The sequence below is a fragment of the Mytilus trossulus genome, chromosome 8, assembly GCF_036588685.1.
Source record: "Mytilus trossulus isolate FHL-02 chromosome 8, PNRI_Mtr1.1.1.hap1, whole genome shotgun sequence".
Lineage (NCBI taxonomy): Eukaryota > Metazoa > Mollusca > Bivalvia > Mytilida > Mytilidae > Mytilus > Mytilus trossulus.
This window is the reverse complement of record NC_086380.1, coordinates 48,861,026-48,882,314: the sequence shown is the minus strand read 5'-3', so window position 1 is coordinate 48,882,314 and position 21,289 is coordinate 48,861,026. Positions and strand designations below refer to the sequence as shown.

The 21,289-nt window shown below is 30.9% G+C and overlaps 3 protein-coding genes across 10 annotated transcripts in view; 1 reads left to right on the top strand and 2 right to left on the bottom strand.

Moving 5' to 3' along the window:
* Positions 1-780: 780 nt before the first annotated feature.
* Positions 781-9,640, top strand: LOC134681079 (glutathione S-transferase 3, mitochondrial-like). 3 transcript variants are annotated; one of them, XM_063540495.1, is made up of 7 exons: positions 781-875; positions 1,705-1,842; positions 3,585-3,649; positions 5,753-5,810; positions 7,122-7,194; positions 8,129-8,284; positions 8,941-9,638. In XM_063540495.1, the coding sequence occupies exons 2-7, from the start codon at positions 1,714-1,716 to the stop codon at positions 8,976-8,978; spliced, it is 519 nt and encodes a 172-aa protein (XP_063396565.1). In that variant the 5' UTR covers positions 781-875; positions 1,705-1,713; the 3' UTR covers positions 8,979-9,638. The 3 variants fall into 3 exon arrangements, with proteins under 3 accessions (XP_063396565.1, XP_063396566.1, XP_063396567.1); XM_063540496.1 differs by having other exon boundaries at positions 828-885; positions 8,941-9,640; XM_063540497.1 differs by lacking the exon at positions 781-875 and adding an exon at positions 1,028-1,080 and having other exon boundaries at positions 8,941-9,640.
* A 3,426-nt stretch (positions 9,641-13,066) lies between these two features.
* Positions 13,067-14,612, bottom strand: LOC134681958 (uncharacterized). The gene is made up of 2 exons (XM_063541588.1): positions 14,517-14,612; positions 13,067-13,943 (listed from the first exon to the last, which is right to left on the bottom strand). The coding sequence occupies exon 2, from the start codon at positions 13,930-13,932 to the stop codon at positions 13,084-13,086; it is 849 nt and encodes a 282-aa protein (XP_063397658.1). The 5' UTR covers positions 13,933-13,943; positions 14,517-14,612; the 3' UTR covers positions 13,067-13,083.
* A 3,966-nt stretch (positions 14,613-18,578) lies between these two features.
* LOC134681078 (serine/arginine repetitive matrix protein 2-like) overlaps positions 18,579-21,289 on the bottom strand; it is a 59,753-nt gene continuing 57,042 nt past the window's right edge. For 3 of the 6 annotated variants that reach the window (XM_063540487.1, XM_063540489.1, XM_063540488.1), the window contains one exon: positions 18,579-20,338. In XM_063540487.1, the coding sequence (XP_063396557.1) occupies positions 20,164-20,338 (175 nt within the window). In that variant the 3' untranslated portion in view covers positions 18,579-20,163. The remainder of the gene's footprint in view (positions 20,339-21,289) is intronic. The other 3 variants (XM_063540494.1, XM_063540491.1, XM_063540493.1) reach the window with 3 other exon arrangements.

Here is a 21,289-nt window from a genome sequence, read left to right as displayed (position 1 = left end):
TGAGTTTATTTTCTATTATAGAAAAAAAATTACTGAAAAAAACCGACCTCATGCAACTATACCTTTTTCGGTTTTTAGTAGACCAAAATATTAATTTCAACCCTCCAAACTTCATGTGATAGTCCCCTTATCTTTGTTTATAGACTTGAATTGTTTTTAAAGGGGCGCTTGCTGTTAAATTCATGTTCACCGATAATATGTAGCTTCGTTATCTAGATGACCCCAACCGACGGTCACATAACACGATATAAACACAAACATCAATATATATAGTTATATGGACCTCGTGCAGACGATTTTTTCTAGATCTGTTTGATTTCAATTTTAAGGTTAAAAAAATAAGTTAATTTTCGATTTTACCTGTATAAGAATGATTTTTTGTGGATCGAATAAGACAATCAAATGAATTATATTTGTTTCACTTTTAATGTTTACATTATTTTCTTTTAATAGCATAAAACGCATCAATCATGAATAATCCATCTTTAGCTCAGGGATTAAATTGATCCGAAGTTCATACGATACAGATTCAATGAGGTCGAATATTCACTTGCAAGTGAATAATTCATCATCAATGTTTCTTAGCTTATTTTGACAAAATTAAACAAATAGGCTGATAATAACGAATTATTATGTCACTCTTTTACTTTCATTACTGATTGAAAAAAAACATAATTTAATGTATCTCGTAGCTAGTGCCCCTTTAAGATTTTTAAATGTCACTATTTGACATGTATACGCGACATAAGGCTAAACTGTTATTAGTTCTGTAATTCATGAACTACCCATTGGCATGCATGTCATGCTTATTTTGCAGACCGATCTAGTTTTAATTTTACACACCCGTATTCGCATAAGACCAGAAAATTGGAAAGGTAAATTGAGGTATTGTACGTGGTATTCTGAGAAATTAACACAAGCAGTGATAAGATAATATGACATTATTTTAGTCATTAAGAAAATTAGTATTCTCCTCTTTCATCAAATTCATTAATAGCGGTTAATCGTCCTCGACATACTTTGGTTAATTGCTCTCACATTTAACATGTTCAAAAGGTTGTTCTAAAAATAGCTCAGGAGGTGAGTATACAATAATAACATCGACAATTTAACGTTCACATGGTTAGCATATTTGTTTGTATTTTAGTTTGTGTATAATATACTACTGTTGCCTTTATTAACATAATTATGTTTTCGAAATAAATTTAAATTTTTGATACGATGGTAAGTTTTGAAATCAAGAATTCTGCCCACAGAATAGTCGTTGAAGGGCAAGAGTTATATTTTGCTTTTTTAAAAATGATAATGCCATTTAGCATGTTTAGGTAGTTTTGTTAAACTCATTGCAATTTTACTTAGATTTTTTTCATAGAGAATAAAAGATAAGTATGTTCAGGATGTTACACTCATTAACATTCATTGTTCATTATTACTGAACTAGTATATATATTTGTTTTTGGGCCAGCTGAAGGACGCCTCTGGATGCGGGAATTTCTCGCTGAATTGAAGATCTGTTGGTGACCTTATGCTGTTGTCTGCTCTATGGTCGGATTGTTGTCTCTTTGACACATTCCCCTTTTCCATTCTCAATTTTAATTGTTACATTTAATTACCTTAAACAAAACTTTTGTAGGGAAATATACAAAATTCGAGTATACTATACTTTCAATTAACATTGTATAAAGCAATATTGATAATTTTTAGAAGAAAACAATGGCAATAGTTTCAAAGTTTCCACAAGGGTATGGATATGTTGTTTTGACAGGAGTTGGAAGTGCAATCCTCCTGCAGTGGATGGTGTCCAGAGTCTTTAATACGAGAAGAAAAGTTAAAGATATCGAAGTAGGGATATTTATTATATGATAATGTATTCATGTATATAGACTATTTTAATATGGAACATGGCAAGACAAATCTGCTAAAAATTAGTTTGTGTTTAATAATGATTATATTAGATCGTGTAATTGACCTGCTCAATTCGGCCATTTCTTGGTTTTGTTCTCATTTTACATCAATATATTGTTAACTCTACATATTTTCAAATTAATATGACAGTAACATAGATCCTATTGAATTTGCATTTGGATATCTCCTTAGGAACTTAGGTGAAATATTAATTAGATATAGGAAGATGTGGTATGAGTGCCAATGAGACAACTCTCCATCCAAATAACAATTTAAAAAGTAAATCATTATAGGTCATGGTACTGCCTTCAATACGGAGTCTTGGCTCACAACAAACAGCAAGCTTTATAGGGCCCAACAATTACTAATGTAAAACCATTCAAACGGGAAAAGCCTGTTTGAGCTAAATGTTGTCTAGATATTTTATAAAGATTTCTTTACAAGCTTTTGATTTAAGTTTATACAAAATTCTCAGAAATGATCCTGAATATGTTTAATTGTCATTTGTTCCATGTTTGCATTGTGTTCTGATTCTTTGTAAATATTTTTTAGGGTAAATTTATTTCTGTTTGATGTGATGCTGTTCTAATCTTATTTTAATTGTCTTTTGTTTATACTGTATCTTTTCTGTGGTAATCTGTTATGTAATAGGGAAATGTGTGTTAACACCTGAGCAAAACATCCAACCTCATATCTTCTTGCAAATTCTTTGACCTGACAATTAAACCATCCTGATCTAACTTTCGGCCCTATATTTTAATTTTGCTAATAAATGTGTCAGTGAACAAAATCCTCAAAGTCACACATAATGAGTTAATATTAATTTCATAGTAATTTAAATAATTTAATTACCCCTGATTTCTTTCAGAACACACCGTTTGAACTCATGATATGTAAAATTAAGGATTTAGTGCTCACATTATTATCAACCTAATTTTTCCTGCTATCACCTATCTTGTAAATAAACTCCTGGGAAATACTGTGTAGCAATGCCATTGGTATCCATGTTTGAATTTAACATAAATCATAATTTAATTACAACTTTTATTTTATATATATACATCACAATTATAATTTGGCCCTTGGGGAAACTACTCAGCTAAAAAAAATAATTTTTTGCTCCATGCCTAAACCAAGAGCCTAGCTATGTGCATACTGAAAAGTAGCAAAGTATAGACCCCTGGCTTGACATCACACCAACCCAATTGGAACGATGGTTCAAAATAAATGCAATGAGGCTATCAGGAAGCCTATGAGGCTATCATTCCTAGAGGCTATCATGCCTATGAGGCTATGAGGAAGCCTATAATGAGACAATGAGGAAGCCTATAAGGAGGCTATGAGGAAGCCTAGTAGTGTTGATGTTGAATTGGTGTTGGAATGAATTTGTATGAAATTTGACAGTTTATCCCCAGAAATTCTTGGGGGATGAGTGAAATTTTTGAAACAACCAGTGATAAAATTTCATAAATGGCCATAACACAGATGGTAACAGCTGAGTGTCCCCATTAAATTTGAATAGTTAAGCCTTAAAATAATTATTCTTACCTACCACATTCTACTTATTTTTAAATATATACTAAGAGTATTTTGATAGGAAGAATCCTTTTTTTTTTACAGCAATAACATTAAACAAAAATTTAAAATAAACAAATTAAACTTAAAATCTTCTTTTTTAGTATCCAGGTCTGTATCATCCTGGCCAAGAAAAAATGAACTGTGTTGTGAGAGCCCATCAAAACATGCAAGTATACCTTATTTTGTATTGGTTCTATTAGATATCAAAGGTACCAGGATTAAAATGAAAACACTTTTATATATCAATGAACTAGTGTGTAAGACAATGGTTTCATTAGTAACTTATTCATTGATAATTGTAAAAGAAGAACAATTAAAAGAAGTAAAACCAACCTTTCAGTCAATGCAATTTAGGAGAAAACAATAAACCAATTATGTTTTCTTTGCACGATAAAGTAACAGTAACTTTCCCCTCCAATTGCGCCGATTTCAAACTCGACTTTATGTTTAGTCGTGCTGATTTGATCGAGTACTAGAATGTCCTACGTTAAAAACGCGAATCAGTATGTTGGTCTAGTTCACATTTTTATTAAGGGGGCAAACTGAGGACCTCCCCCCGAGTGCGAGATTTTCTCGTTGCGTTGAAGACCCATTGGTGGTCTTTAGCTGGTATCGACCAAAGTAGGGTTGTTTGTCTCTTTGACATTCCCCCCTTTCCAGTCTAAATTTCAGTACAAAGCAGGGTTTTTATTCATATCACGTTGATATAATTCGTCCTTAATGTGTATTGTATATACTACTGAAAGTAGTAAAGAGTCATTCAGCTTCTTCGTCATTAGAATGATAAAAATCTAAATTTAAGAGCTATTCTAGTTTTGTTAACACTGTCCTATTAATAAAGATTCCGATATAATAGGCAATTAAAACGGTTACCAAGAAAAGAAGGTAATTCTGAAAAATCGTCTGTCTGTTCCATGGAATTTCAACCAAAGATGAAGAATAGGATCTATATACCTTTATTGCATTAGATCTTATCTAATGAACATAAGTGTCCTTACCAACTTATATCGCTTGGTTTTCCAAGTGCTTCACGAAACCTCTTTCTAAATCATAAACATACATTTTATCAGCAATGGAAGGGCTTTTTTAGATAATTGCCTCATTGTCAATCACATCATATCTTCTGTTTTATATTCGATGTTTGTGGAACTATCTACTCTAGGTATGATTGGAATCAGAGGTGGATTCATACAAAAAAACCATATGAACGTTAAATCTAATTCTCTGTCTTTTTCAATAATGTGAGAATATTTGACTTTTCATTTCTTCACACAAATTTTCCCATTCCAAGCTAAAAGCCTAATTGAAAGAGTTTATCTTGTTTCCTTTCGTAAAAATAATTACCCACTAAGATTCGCTTATCATATTTTTATGGGGGCATACACCATCATTAAAACGCTTTCTTCAACAAAAAGTTTTCTGAAACTGATATAATTAAGATGATTGATGTTTTAATTGGCAACGTATGTTAGGGGTGCGTTTTCAACAAACAATCGATATTCCTATGGGAACTAACTGTTTTCCGATTCTTGCCGCCTGATTCCACTAGTCAACTAAACGTTAGATGAAAGTCAAACCTAACTCTATTTTGTAACATGAAAAATGACAGTTGTTTCTATTTTAAGGTTGTTACTTTGGAAATAGTATTTTGGAAATTATATATCGCTGACAATTTCTCCTATTCACCTTTTTGTGTAACTTTTATCCGCTTATATATCATGTTTAAACAAGGGTAAAAGTTAACGCAAGTAAAACAAATCCTCATTTCTGGATAATTTATTCCTATTATAAATTGATAGCTAATTTTAATCATTCTTACATACATTATTCCTTGACCATATTATATGGAAACTCGCTTAAATTTGCCATAAATCGCCACTTAAGGCCAACAGCTAGCGTCACACTGTGGTATTGTGGTTTGACTCATATCGCCAGAAAACATTCAAATTAAGATAACGATATAAGTTTGTCAACTACACATGACGCAAAACATGCAAACAATCGAACCAAGTATATTAGCCTTCTACAAAATATTCTACGAAGCAATTGTTTCACAAAGTTCAATTGTATAACAATACTCACACAATTGGTCATACGATATACCATGAATTAGAGATCATGACGCTCCACAATCCTACCATATATGGAAAAACTTGCTCTCCATCGGATTCTGCGCATAGAGGCGTTTGTGTAGTCTTAGGGTGAGTCGCCCTTGGATCAAAACAATATGTATAATGTTTTATCTTGAATATTATATATTTTTTCAAAGATTGGAGGGTTATCCTGTATTCCTGATGGTATTGTTTGTTGGAGGTTTACAGCGCCCTGTAAGTTGATTAAACAACAGTATATACTTTTTATTATAAATTGTTTATAAAATTCAACTCCGGCAAATGCTCCTATTGGTAACAGTTGTATAAAAAAAAACAATAAATATAAAATATAAAAATTGTGTAATAATCTTAAATGTATAAAGATTTCTTAGTTCCTTTCAGTATTGTATTTTTTTAAATACTATTTTAAACTATAATTGCAGTTCAATAAGGTCTATCTATATATATAGCTATTAGATGTTCGGCACAGTTAATGAGAACATACCTGATTTCTTATATTCTTAAATGTCTGACTTACTATTCACTTAAGGTTTTTTTTAATAGTCAAAGTGATCTTTCTCTTCCTGTCTACATAATATTTGTGTATAAATCTTATATGATTTGCATATCTGTCAATACTCGAATTGGATTGGTCAATTGGAATTTTTCTAAAGTTTACACTTAGATAAACTATGTTTTCGAAACTACTTTCGTAATCTACTGATGCGCGATTCACAAGCTTGCAGAGATCTCCGGGATTTTCAGCAAATTGAAATTAAAGAAACAAATGCATAACAGTTGTGTCTATTCTAGTGCATATATAACAAAGCAGAAATTAAATAAATGCACTGAAGCATCGAAAATGTATAAAATTCAAATACAAAAAAAAATCCGCGAAATTTAATGAACGATTTTGCGAATTTACGTCATGGCAAAACACGCATCATACGAATGGAAACTTTCATTGGAAAGATGATTTTGCTCCTTGTCTGCTTCAAATTCGGATATTCTCTCATTTAAATGAAGTTTTGAGATGTAGTTGCTATTTTATTTTAGATTCCGTTGCATTTTTCGAACATTTATGGATTTTAGAAGGTCAATTTGGCGGCCAACTCCTTATAAAGTTACGACATGCCAATTAAGCATTTGATGGTTATTTTATTAGCACTTTCACACAAACAATTGTGATAAAAAAATCGCGATTATTTGACTTATTAAAGAATTATAAGGATTAAACACATTTTTTTATAGAGGTTATTGATGTGTTAACCGGGGCTCTTACTCACAAACTTTACATAAAAGTCCTTCGGACCTGAATTCAGTTTGTGAGTTAATCGATTAAAGTTCGGAACATAAGGTTTAAATTTAAGGATACTGTTGATGATGCCAATGTTTAGAGACTGATAAATTTATTATTACATGTATGTTGTGTTTGAATCTTATTTTTTTACAAGTCTGATACAGTAGGCGCATCCCTTTCCCACAATTGTATTGAAAGCTAGAGAATATATATAGTTCCTATATTTTACCCTCATCTTATTTCAGAAAATCTGTGCTTCAGCTGGATGTGTATGGATTGTGGGACAAGTGGCTTATGTATATGGTTACTGTAGTGATGGTATGTTGAATGTCAAAAATGGCTACTAAAAGATGATACATAAGGCTTAGCTCAGATCTTTTTGATGTTGCCGTATACGTTGTAAGCAAAATTTAACAAGTTCCGATTTAGCATTCATTACCATTACTTTGATCAGTTATGAATTGATAAACATTCGTTTTAGTCAGGTTTCTGAACATATCAGACTCGTCAAACAAAGTTAATGTTTTCATAAATATGTTATAAACGAATTGCAAGAAAAAATGACATTGATTTTAGAGCAGACAACTTTGGTCTTGGATAATCGTCATTACAGAAATCAGAATTAGAACACTGTAATTGATAGAACGCATCAATGTTTTATCTAAAGAAGCTTTCAGGTTTTTTTACAGTTTGGTAGAGTCATTGTTGTTGTTTTTACTTATTTGTACTTCAAAGACCATGATGGGTAATCAGATATGAGAAACACTTTCTAAAAGTGTAACCAATTTTTAGATAACTAAGAATACTAATTAACCCAATGTAGTTATATAAAAAAGTACACATTTTTTCAAATGTAAGTGTTGTTGCCTTGTCATGTTTATGTCTAGTGGCAAATCTGATGAACTAAAGTACTCAAATAGTGGTTAAAATATGCATCTATTACAGTGTTTCAATGTAATATAAAATGCAGCAAATTTATAAAAAAATGTGTTTTCGATTAATGAACTTTTATGTTATACCTTTATTGGTAGTCAAGATTGTTGATCATTCATTAGCAGTAAAATACAGTGTGTCCTCCACATTTTCGAATTGGGAAACAAATATTTTAAGAACCTGTTTGAATTTGACCCAAAACGAATATTTGGCTTTACGTCATCAAGAGTATGGTTCAGGAAGAAGGAATATTTGTTTTCACTAAAATTGATATTGATTATTAAGAAATTTATCTTTCCCAATTTTTTTTTTTTGGCAGATAAAACAAATAGAAGATATGGAAAGTGTATTGGATATCTGGGTTTGTTAACAATGTTCGGCTGTACCGTTGAATTCGGTGTTCGGGAGTTGATGCACAAAAGATTATTTCATACTGCAGTTGGGGTGAAAAACGTCATGACAACTAAGGCAAAAGGTAATGATAACATATGAAATGCAAAATCGTCATTAATTATTCTATCTTTAAAAGGTTCAAGTTTTGGAAGCCGTGTAAAACACAAGTCAGAAGAATTTAGATTTACTCATTCAATTTGAATTTACACATGATTGTCCATTTATACATTCCCGATGATCATTTGGATTTATTTTTCAAAATCCATGACATTTCATCGAAGCAGTCTCTTATATGTGATGGTAACAGTAGTATTCCGCTGTTCGAAATTCTTAAATCGATTGAGAGAAAAAACAAATCCGGGTTATAACTTAAAATTTATGAATAACATTTACGGACCTAGCACAAATATCTAGTAACGAGGTATTTGAAATCCATTAAAGTAACATGCCAGTTATTTTGTCATTTTTGTTTAGAGATATTCATTATCAAATTTGAAATAAAATATATTACTGGAAGAGTATTGTCGTTCGTTGTTGAAGGCTGCACATGTGACCTATTGTTGTGTAAATAACTGTCGTATGGTCTTTGACGGATAGTTGTCTAATTTGCAATATTTTCTGATTATCATATTAATTTAGAAAATGATGATTTTTTAGTTTCACCTTTTAACCTGCCGCCCATGCGACACAAACTTTCTTTTAGTACTTTCACATGGTTAATATTTTTTATGCTTTCAGGATTATTGCCATCCGTACTGAAGAAACAAGATCGTTAACACGAACAATCATTTTTTTTACATACTAGTGTAAACAACAGAACGTGATACTCTTTCCAATCTTATGCTGAGCTCTTGTGCCAATGTGTTTTACAAAGGCTTCATAGATAAAAGCTTGATTGACTTGAACATGTTGAAATGTTGCAGAATATTTTAAGGAACTGTTTATTATTGGCCGGTTTCTACATGGTAAATTTTCAACTGCCGAATTTTCATATTGTACCTTATCTTAAATTGAGAATATTTTCTTTTTAGAAAATAATTCATTTGAAAAGAATAATTCTTTTGGAAAGGAAAACTTGTTCTAGAATAAAAGATTCATTCTTTCCAAATAAATGATGGTGCAATAACTTGAATAAATTTTAATTCAGGATTTCCTGAGGTATTGGAAAACCATTACTTGAAAATTAACAACAATTATTTTTGCTATAAGTACGTTAATTTCTTATGTACTTATTTTTTCTAAGTGTCGATTATGAAAGCTTTTTATACAATATGACATATCGGGAGTTTGATGATTATGAGGGTCAATCGACCCTCTTTAAGACACAAAATACCAAAGTAAAGATGAGTGAGCAAGTATATTTTTTTGCTTACCACATGTGTTGTATCTTCAAACCATCAAATAAAGTCAATAGCCCTTTCCCGGCGTTTAAAAGTCCTAAATCGATTGAGAGAAGATAAATCAGGGTTACAAACTAAAATGAGGGGAACACATCAACTATAAGAGGAAAACAAGGAAACAACAGTAACACAAAAGTGCAACAAAAACAAACGCCAAAGTTCCTAGAAACGAAACTACTGTTATATTCCTGACTTGGTACAGGACATTTTCAGAAAAAAAATGGTGGGTTGAACCTGGTTTGATGACTAGCCAAACCACCCGGTTTATGACAACGTTAATATACCTGAATTGAAAACACTACGTGACAGAAGTACAACACAACCACACACCAGAACACTTAGTATAACAGTCGACAGTTATACTTTGTTCAGTTCTATGCGGGTCAAAATCTGATACAATTAAACCTTCTGTCTTGATAGAATGCATACATGATCATATTTTTGACTGATTTCACTTTTATTTCCAAAAACAACTACAACTTTGATAAAAAAAAAATCGTTACTATACAGTCAGTTAGTTTATGATATATTAATGTCTAATATACATTAACATCCTTGAAGCTGAGGTGATGTGTTCCCAGGTAGCACAAAAACATTTTATTGATATTTTTAAAATATATTGCAAAATGTCACCAAAATATCATTCAAAAACATGTTTTTGACGTGATTTGTCTGGCTGTACTCATGTGAATAGCATATTTTCTGAAAATATTTGTTCTGAATGTTTAAAGAGCATTATTTTTAAATATCTTGATTTTATATTGAAATAACATAATTTTGATATTATTCAGTGTCAATTAAAAATATCCAGACAACATCTTTCAAACATCTGGACAAAATATTCTTCTAATGTCTTAGACTAGGATATGTTTTATTGATGTCTTCCAAATGTTTTTTTTAATTATAGACTGGCAACCTTATTCCTATTTTTATTATAAGTTGATGCATTGATTTGAATGATTATAAGGCAACTCATTACTTCTACTAATAAAAATATAATACATTTATTCAGTAGTTTAATAACTGTTAATTGGAGAGCAAGAAATTCACTCGTCTCAATGATGTGTTATTATGTATGAAAATGAACTAAATAAAAGTATATACAAATTGTATTTGTTGTTTTGGGCTGGTTTTAAATATTTTTTGTTTGTGCATAAAATTATTCAATCATTTAGGTAAATACATTTAAATGACTACACAGATTTGAAAATGTTAGATAAAGAGAAGGAAGAGCACATTTTTTTGTTAGAACATTAGAATAATATAATATTCAAGTATGTGGTATAAAGGGGGAGATAAGTACCTAATACGTTGGCATATTGTTGGCACAATGTTGGCTTATATTTCTTTATTGGCATGAAATATCAATGATGTTTTTTTATAAACACTGTTTGAAAAACTTTGAATTAGGCAAAATACAAAGAATTTTCTTGTTCTAGTCACAGATTTAATATCGTAGTCCTATTTGGTATGACTTTGTCATTTTGATTTTTTACTGGGTCCTCAATGCTCTTCAAACACAATCGTTATTCGCTAGATAGTTTTTCATTTGCCTGACTTGATTTGATTTTCATCTAAGTTAGATTAGAATTGTTAATACTTTTCTATCAAAAATGAGGAGACATTGATTTCATGTTAATCTGATTAAAATAATTATATAAAAAATATATCCTTTTTCATATCAAACATCATGGACTTCAAACAAATATCACTAATTACAAACATAAGAAAAACATTTGTCGCACATCTTACAAATATTAATTAAAAATATTATGTAAAAATGTTTATAAAATATAACTTTTTTCATATCAAATATGTGCTTCACTCAAATGTCACGGACAAATATTTGGAGAACATTTCTAGCATACATCTTACAAATATCTATTAAACAAATTATCTTAAAACGTTTATGAAACAGTCTTTAATTAATATTTTCTAAATAAAATCGAAAAAAATATATTGTTATGATGTTATTGAAATATTCATTAGATATTACCATTTTTATATTTTTGATTAGGACAAGAAAAGTATATTGATGTTACATCAAAAAGATATTTTATTATACATCAAACCTATGCTTTACATAGATGTAAATCAAAAATGTTTTATAAATATTTCTTTTACACATCTAAAATATATATATATTAAATGTTATATAAAAATGTCCATCAGATATTGACCGAATATTGCAAAGAAATATCTCCTCGACATACAATTGTTCTCATTTATAAAACTGTCTATTTAACGTGTTAAAAACATCAGCAAAGAATATTTATTATTCATTACAAAAAAATATTTACAAAAAATGTTTTTATATTAGCAATCAAACATTTGGATAAAATATTATTGTTCAAATATCATTAATGCATAATTTCTGATGTAAAAAAATGTCTATAAAATATTTTTTGGTAAATATTTTTGAAAAACATATATATAACCAGTCAATAATATCATGAAAATATTATGTGTTAGCTGGGTTGTGCTTAGTGGCCAAGTTGACCCGCCTCCGGGTGCGTGATTTTCTCGCTATGTTGAAGACCCATTGGTAGCCTTCTGCTGTTTTCTGCTCCTTGGTTGTGTTGTTGTCACTGTGACATGTTCCCTATTTTAATTTTCAATTGTGTTAAGTAAGGTTAATTACAATTACCAGCGCAAGATATATTTGTTTTTGTTTTTAGTATTGTTGTGTAGAGTAACATGCAATATATGTCAATTAAAGTGATATACTTTTTAAGGGTAGTAAAATTGCATGAAATGTTGTTTTTCATGTAGAAAATATAATATCAAAATGAAATATTCAGACATAATCTAAATTAACCTTCACATACTGAAATGGTGGTGATATATAGAAAATGCACATGCAACTACATATGATAACACTGAAACACGCCTTATAATTTAAATGTGTCCGAACCGTGCCCGAACCGTTTTCCTGGATATAACCATATCAGGACCACCAAAACCAAATATTTGAAAGCCAAGGGTACATAAGAACCATAGAGCTAAGTGACAAAAGGAGGTATACGTATTAAATAAAAGTCAAGCCGATTTAAGATCAACTTTGCCTGAGGGTGTTGAAGCGTACACCAATGAGTCGATCATTGTTAACCTTAGCCAATGTCAACATTTTCTACATTTGAAAATGCCTGTACAAAGTCAGGAATATGACAGTTCTTGTCCATTCGTTTTTGATGCGTTTTGTTTTTTGATTTTGCCATGTGATTATGGACTTTCCAAATTGATTTTCCTCTGAGTTCAGTATTTTGTGATTTTACTTTCTAGTATGCAATTAATAAACGTATCTTACTTTCTGTCTACTTTTTTGAAGGCGAGTAATATGCGCACACGTTCTTCTATGTGCACTTTTCAATAGTTTCAAAAACATTAAAGAAGTTTTCTCTTATATGAAAAAAAAACTAAGGATAATATGTACATTTCATCATATATATAGTGTTAAACACCCACATACATAGTGCTGTAATTATACTTTAAATTCAAAAACTGCTCGTCCTTCGTCAATAGCCACTAACAGTTTTCGTTGGTGGCATTCAAAATGCAAAAACGAGGGTCTTTCAATGCCTTCATCTTTTGTTATCAAGATTTTGAATAATCTGCCATCCATCGTGAGTTTGTGAATGTTGTTCGACTTGTACCCTGCCACATAAATGTAACCTTTCGTGTCTACGGCGATGCCTCGTGGCCAGCTGAGTTTATCATGTTTGTAAACAAATACTTCTTGTCCATTGTGGTTTAAGCAATGAAGGCTATAGTAGTCAGTATAATAGATTCTATTGTCGTCAACAAATATGTTAAAAATCCCTTCCCCTTCTAGTTTTAAGGGCCTATCTTTTTTGGTCTCCATATCGATTCGGTGTAGAATTTTACCGCACGTCGCAAAACATGTGTTACCCAAGCACCAAATACCATAGCACGATTTAGGGACATCGATTTCACTTATTAAGTTCAGAGCATTTAAATCAATAACATGCAACTTTTGCAAGTCGTTAAAAGACACTACCGCACAATCTTCCCCGTACAACGCCACGTCCCAAGGATGACCTAGAAGTTTGAGGGTTTTTTTCACTTCACCATTCTCACAGTGTATTGTTAAAAGTTGTTCATTAAAGTTTACTAATACTAAGTCTTCATTTGGTAAGATTCGTCCACCGGTCACTCCAGGGACAAATTCACTATCTATTAGAAATTTGTACCGAGACATGCCATTCATAAATTTATACGTTGCTTTTCCAACCCTGCCTTGTTGCTTCAGTTTGCATGGACACACCCAGTCATCCTCTATATCAAGAAAATTACTTTTAGGTGAAAACATGGTTGCTGCTTCTAAAAGCAAAAAAAATTGAATGAAGTAAAAACAACTTATTTGTCATCATTAATGGAATGAAATTAAGCTTGTCATCAGAAACACGTATGTGGATTCACCCTTCTATGGACATTTATTATTATTTCATATTTTGATGATTTTGCCAATTTTTTTTTAAAGGAAATTATCCCATATCTATATATATATATATAACATCATGGGTTGCCTCGTTTGTTAATTCAGTTTGTGCAGTAGTTGTGGATACACAAGACGACACGAACGTTAACTTTACTACATTGGATGAGCTTATCTGAACCCACCCTATTCAGGAACAACCAAAGCCAAAATGAGTTACTATCAAATCAACTAGTGTACCCTGAAGCGTAATGAAATATTCGTATTGGGAATGTTAACGTTGTCATATAAATCATTGATGTAACTGTTTTAGCGGAGCTTTCAGATACAGAATATTAAAAGTCGTATAAGCATTGTCTGTCAAGAATGATATTTTTTTGAAAATATGTTTAGGTGATCTCGTCTTTATTTCGGCAAATTGTATACAAAGATTTTTTTCAGCAAATTAATGTTCCTACCTTCTGTTTATGACTAAGTAACTCCCATCACATTTCAAAACAAACATATGTACTTTTCATCTAGAATAATATCAAATAATAAACGTTGAAATAACGGATGCGTAAACGGCTATAAAATATGACAGGAATGATGGTATCCCTAATCATATTGTTTTAAAAGATGTTATCAAGAACTCGGTAACTTTAACAAGTCATTAAGATTTTGTATTTATTCAACCTTGCGCTTACCCGTTTTAAAGTGTTAACAATTTTATCAATTTTAATTATCAAATAGTTCCTAATTTAAAGAACGGGTGCTAATCTTGATTAAACAATGATACAATATCCAATAGTACAATAAGTATGTAAACAACATTCCTTGTAAATAGGTTTGTATCATGTTTTTGGAAGATATTCTGTAGACTAATGTTGAACCTTCTGGGAATCACTTTGTCACTGCTATTTTTATATCAAAGAGGTCAAGTTTTTATTTCTGTTGACCTTTAAAATTGAAATATCTTGTTGGGGATCAGTTCAACTGGACAAATTAACTCTAAAGTGCCGGATTTCATATTCGTATAGTCTCATCAATGTCACATCCGAGTGGATACGTATTATTCTTATGTTTAAATACATAGTAAATCAGTTATATGTATAGGGAAGGGTTGAGATCTCGGAAAAAATATGTTAAACCAAGCCGCATTTTGCTCCTGTCCCAAGTCAGGAGCCTCTGAACTATGTTAGTCTTGAATGATTTCGAATTTTAGTTTCTTTTATATATTTCGGAGTTGACTATGACATCCATTATCACTGAACTAGTACATATTTTGGTTTATTTTGGTCCAGCTGAAGCACATGCCTCTGTGTGCGGGATTTTATACGCTCTGTGCATGTAAAAGACCCCTCATGAAGATTTCGTTAAGAGTAGGCTCATTGGGGACACTTCAAAGGCAAAATTTGTTAGGGACCTTTTAAATTTATTCTTTGGCAGTGACGCTCAAAATTAAAGACGTTAACAGGAAAGAGGTTGTTAGAAAAATGGATATTTGAAGTAGGAAGTTTTGAACAGTTCCATTCGGACAAAAAGATAATCCTGTGAATAGCTGTTGTGAATAAGAAGAAAGTTCAATATATTTGATATGACTGACTGAAATTTGGACATATAGGTAGACTTTGTATCTACGGGTTGTGTCTTGTGATGTCATCAGTTTAGACCTGATGGACAAAAGGGTAGCCTGACATTATTGTCAGATGAAGTGGCAAAGCGGGAAAGGCTTTGTCTTAATATATATATGTCCAATGGAAATAGTGCCTGCACTATGGTAGAGTTTGGGTATGAAAAATGACCACTTTGATAGATGATTTATCAGATGTATTCAAGGAGTCATGCGAGGACGCGTGATTTTTGAGGCATAGGTAGTGTAACAAAAATTGGTCATAGTTCATTTGTTCTGATGTGAAATACGAGATGTCTTTACCTGTTAGTTGTGTTTTTATATGTATATAATTTTCTCCATAGTTGGAACACCATCTTTTACTTAAAACACCATAAAGTTTGTATAATCTTGATCGTCACCCTTTAAGTTCCATTGACTTTTCTCCATAGTTGAAACACCATCTTTTACTTAAAACACCCATAAATTTGGTATAATCTTGATTTTCGCCCCTTCAAGTTAAATGGACTGATCTAGATGGTTGTATATAAACCAGCTCAAGACAGAGCAACTTTGTCAGTTTTATGTGGACCGTTAAAGTGATAACATCAGGGCTAATTTTCCTACTTGTAAGTAGAGTGAATTAAGTGATTCCAAAGGGTATATATGAATAGTGTTGAGATTGATATGTGGATATTGCAATAGTGATTGTGATACAAAGTGAAACTAATGTAACAAGTTATTTGTATTAGTGAGAATATAAAGTGTTTACTTGCTGGTGTTGCAAATTGTAATATTGTGGAAGTGTATTAGTGAAGGTAACTGAGTTAAACCTTACCAGTTTGGATAATATTCATTGTGTGGGAACTCAAAGGGATAGTATTAGTGCCGGTTTATATATATATATATACATTCCTTGTGCATGGAAGGATTTGTGCAAGTGTAATTGTCATTGTGTTATTGTGGTTAGTTGCAGGCTAACAAGGTGATATTACATATTGGTGGACGTTGTAAATAGAAGTTGTATATATGTGATTTTGTGTTCATACGTCTTGCGTAATACTTACTTGATGCATGTTGCAAAGTAATCTGTTGGTGACATTGTGTAACAAGGGGCCGTATGCGTGTTGCATAATAATCTGTAAGTGACATTGTGAATAAATCGGTCTGATACATGTTGCATAGTGACATTGTGTATATATATTTGTTATGATACAGTGTGTCCATGCATTGTGAATGAGGTACCTAATTCACCTTGCACTTTCATTTATGTGCATTGTGCTGTGTATATATTTTCGTTGTGAATCTGTTTTAATATGGATGTGTTGATTGTTTTGAATATGACAGTTGTTTATGGTGAAAAATTGAGTTGACTACTTGAAATCCTGATTTATTCAGATACGGGTCCATTGATCGCCCGGTTACACGTTACAACACATTCCCAATTTCCATTCTCAATCTCATCAATGTAAACATGAAAATTCTGTATCAGTCGTTGTTCCTTATAAACTTTTGGAAACATGTATTGAAAGTAAATTTCGCTTTAGTGATATACCTGCTTGAGCGTTCACTTTAAAGCAAGATTGAATGGGACTTAAATGTAATTATTTTTGTTGCTAATCATCTTAACTTCTTTTGGCTAATCGTATTATGTCTTATCTATGACAAAGATGCAAAAAAATTTAGGTGAAAAAACTTTTTCAAGGGCAATAACTCATGAAATCGCAAAAGTGCAAAAAAAGGTAAAATTCCGTCATTAAAGGCAAACACTCTTTTAAGAATTTCGTCTTGAAAATACATAAAATATTTGCCACTAGACTTTAGGCAAACATCAATCTACATAACAATATTAATTATTTGTATTCATCATGACTAATTGACGATTTCTGTCAAGTTAACACATTTGTAGATCGTTTTAGTACTGGACATTTTTTAGGTTCAAACCATATGTCCCCATTTAAATGCATATATCGTCACTAAAAAGGGGGGTTCCAATCCCCTTTTCCTCTTGGATCTGCCACTGTTCTCTTTCTTATTTTAGAAAGTGGTGACATTTGAAATTTAATAAGTTTGAATACTGAGTAGTTGTTTATTCTACATTGGCTAGAGGTATAGGGGAGTGCTTTTTTTTGCCCTGTCCAAAGACAGAAGCCTCTGACCTTTGTTTGTCTTGTATGTTTTCTTAATTTTAGTCCATTGATATGTAGACCACTTATTTACGCCATTCGAAATCAGAAAATAATTGATAAATAAGAGACCAATGTTTACAAGGTTTTTTTTGCTGTAGAAACTGATGTGGTGTCATACTTTGTATTTGTCAAACAATAATTACTTTTCATGCAGCTGTTGAGTAATTTGTGTATGACATCCACTTTCACTGAACTAGTATACATTTTTATTTAGGGGCCAGCTGAGGCCCACCTCCAGGTGCAGGATTTTCTTGATGCATGGAAGACCCATTGGAGGACATCCACTGTTATTTGCTCTTTGGTCAGGTTATTGTCTCTTTGACATACTCCCCATTTCCATTCTCTCTTTGACATACTCCCCATTTCCATTATTTCTTTGACATACTCCCAATTTCCATTCTCTCCTTGACATACTCCCCATTTCCATTCTCTCTTTGACATACTCTCCATTTCCATTCTCTCTTTGACATACTCCCCATTTCCATTCTCTCTTTGACATACTCCCCATTTCTATTCTCAATTTTAATTAAGATAATTTTGACAGATGATTAAGTCAAATATCATTTTTGTTTTGGAAATAAGAAATTTTGCAAATCTGATTAATTACCTTGATATTCATTGAAGTTTCATCAACATAATCAAGTATATGTAGCATAAATTAATAAATAACAAATAAATCATTAACAACGTTTTTATTTTTCATTCAAAAGAATTTTTTTTCATGCTTTGAAAAATGCATGACATGTGAAATAAAAGATGACACTGTACATTAAATGCATGTAGTGTAAGTCACAAAATATTATTTGCAAATTATAAATAAATTTCTTCTGTTAAAACTGTATATATTCTTGGAAATTCCCATAAAACCAAATAAAGAAATAGTCATACTTGTTAAAGTGATTTACTAGTAAATATAGTCTTGTGTCATTCTTATAAGAATTATGTGGGAATTATCCCCCTTGATCAAAAATTCAATTACTACAGGACAATAAATAGTTTTGCCCTAAGTCTTTAATACACCAAATTCAGAAAATTGTAATTTTTCCCCATATATAATTTATATTCCTTTCCAAATTTTCCAATTTTTTTAAAAACTATACTGATCATGGAAGATTAAATATCTTTCAGGAATGTATTAAATAGATGTATTTTAACAAAAAAAATACATGAGCAAAATAAAATTAACAGGTAAAAATAAATATCAACAATTGTGTAAAATACCCACAACATGTGCCAAAAATAAATAAATAACAATACTATACAGGTAAAAATAACTTTTAAGTTATAAAAGTTTGTGGAATGACTAGAAAATAATACAAATAATGAATAGTTGATATATAAAACACCACATATTATTGTCAATGATATGGAATGTACAGGATTTATTAGCAGGCTATAGAATCAAGCATGGTTTTCAATTGAAGTTTAAAATTTTTCTTTAAAAAAAACAAACCTTTTTAAAATATAGGTACTGCATTTCACTCAGGTCTACTGTCCTCTGTGATTTAATGCAAGTCCAAGACAATATTTCAGGAGAAGGTAAATAAAGTGATTTTTTGTTTTAAACCTCAATATTTGCTGAAATCATCAGAACTGTATTCTAAATATGATCTGTAAATTCTAAGATTAATGTCAGCATATATTCACAAATAAAAGATTTGTTCTTGTATAACGGGCTTGTAATCCATATGAACTGAAGCATATATGACTGAACATAAAATGAATGTAAACCAAGAAATTTAATATCAGAATTTTTTTTAGGAATAAAACATCCCATAGTTTGTACGAGTTTTAAAAAAAATCTTGAGCTATAAATAATGCATTTTGGCAAATGGAAAACCTAACTGAAAGCTACATTGAAATCAAATACCATTTATGTTTATTAGCTTAAGTAGCACAATGAGTCCAAACAAAAAGAAGAACCATAACTCTTTAATTTCCTTTCGGTTCTTAGAAGGAGATTGTTATGTTGAAACTTGCATTCTGGAATACTTAGTAGGATAGTGTGTATGCAAGGGAAATGCAGAAATGAATTGGTTGTTAAAATATGAGCCTAGATGATATCATTTTCATGTATTTTAAAACAACCAGTACAAATTAAAAATTTCTATGATCCATAGCTATATATAAATTAACATAAAATATAACCAAACCGTTTAAAATACATATCATTCAGGACGTGAACTTATTTGACCTAGAGTGTTTTTTCTCTCTAAAATTACCCTTACAATTTGTACTCTATAAGAACATAAATTATTGCATAAAATGAAAGTATAACACAGATACAAGCTGATGAAAGACAACATTATTATCTGATGATTTCAATCAGTCTGATGTCCGACTCCAACTTCTTTTCCGTCGGAGTGGTACACTACGGCTGAGACTACGGTATCGGGAACCCTTCCGTGACTTCCTGTATCTGTAATATGAGTCATCACTACTTATAGAACTAGGAGATGGAGGACTTGGTCTATAGTATGGTACAGGACGCTTTCTGGCACTAAAACATAAATGTTACATGTAAAATATGCACATTGAAATGTATATAATTATTTGTTTTAAATTCATTATTTTATCCTTTTCATACATTTTTTTAAAATTAGTATTTAACTTTCATTTTAACCCTTACTTAAATATCCTTATTTATCTTACTAAAAAATGTTCAGGAAATAAAATAATTCATGGTAAATATTTATGATGCTTCAATTATCATACAATAAACAATAAGGAGTCTTTGTAAATATTAACTTTGAATTCATAGATCTGTGAACATTCTTTTATTGACAAAATTTTGAATACAAACATTCATTATAAATATATTATCCTAGCAGAGATTTTAGTATAAGTTATTTTCATATTATTAATGAAAACAGTGTCTTTATTAATAGGGGTGCATGTTAACATGTTAGTAATGAACAGCGGGTTTAGTAAGATAAATTAGTGTAGATACTATTGTATTCATATCAATCTTAGAGCATTATGCACTTTAATAGAAGTACAATATATACATAATGCTTGTGCCCTTTTAACAATAATTAGTTCTTTTATACAAATAAATTTAAAGTTTCCCTTAAAAACACCATCATTTTGAAAGTTGTTTAATTTGTACAAAGCTGAGTCTATTCAAAATGTTTATTTTGTATAATCGTTTGTTTTATTTAAACTGAGAAAATATGAAAATTTACAAATTGTTTACATTTCTTGTTGCAGATTTAAGGTCAAGCACATGTTTGAAAAGAATAACTTGTAGGAATCTAAGACAGAAAATTATCATTTAACTTGATTTCATGTATCAATTATTTGTCTTTGATCGGTCTAAGTTACTATGCAAGAAGATGGTTAATACTGTCAGTATTCAGTAAAGCAATTAACAGTTTATCAGAACAAAACTTGGTTAGTAAGAACAATTTTTAGTTCAAAGAACAAGAACACAATAACAATACATAATTAT

What these genes read in the sequence shown, in the direction of transcription:
- LOC134681079 (XM_063540496.1), top strand. Translation starts at nt 1,714, where the DNA reads ATGGCAATAGTTTCAAAGTTTCCACAAGGGTATGGATATGTTGTTTTG. An exon ending in TTGGAGGTTTACAGCGCCCT is followed by an intron (nt 5,811 to 7,121) that starts GTAAGTTGATTA and finishes ATCTTATTTCAG; the next exon opens with AAAATCTGTGCTTCAGCTGG. An exon ending in ATATGGTTACTGTAGTGATG is followed by an intron (nt 7,195 to 8,128) that starts GTATGTTGAATG and finishes TTTTTTTGGCAG; the next exon opens with ATAAAACAAATAGAAGATAT.
- LOC134681958 (XM_063541588.1), bottom strand. Translation starts at nt 13,932, where the DNA reads ATGTTTTCACCTAAAAGTAATTTTCTTGATATAGAGGATGACTGGGTG.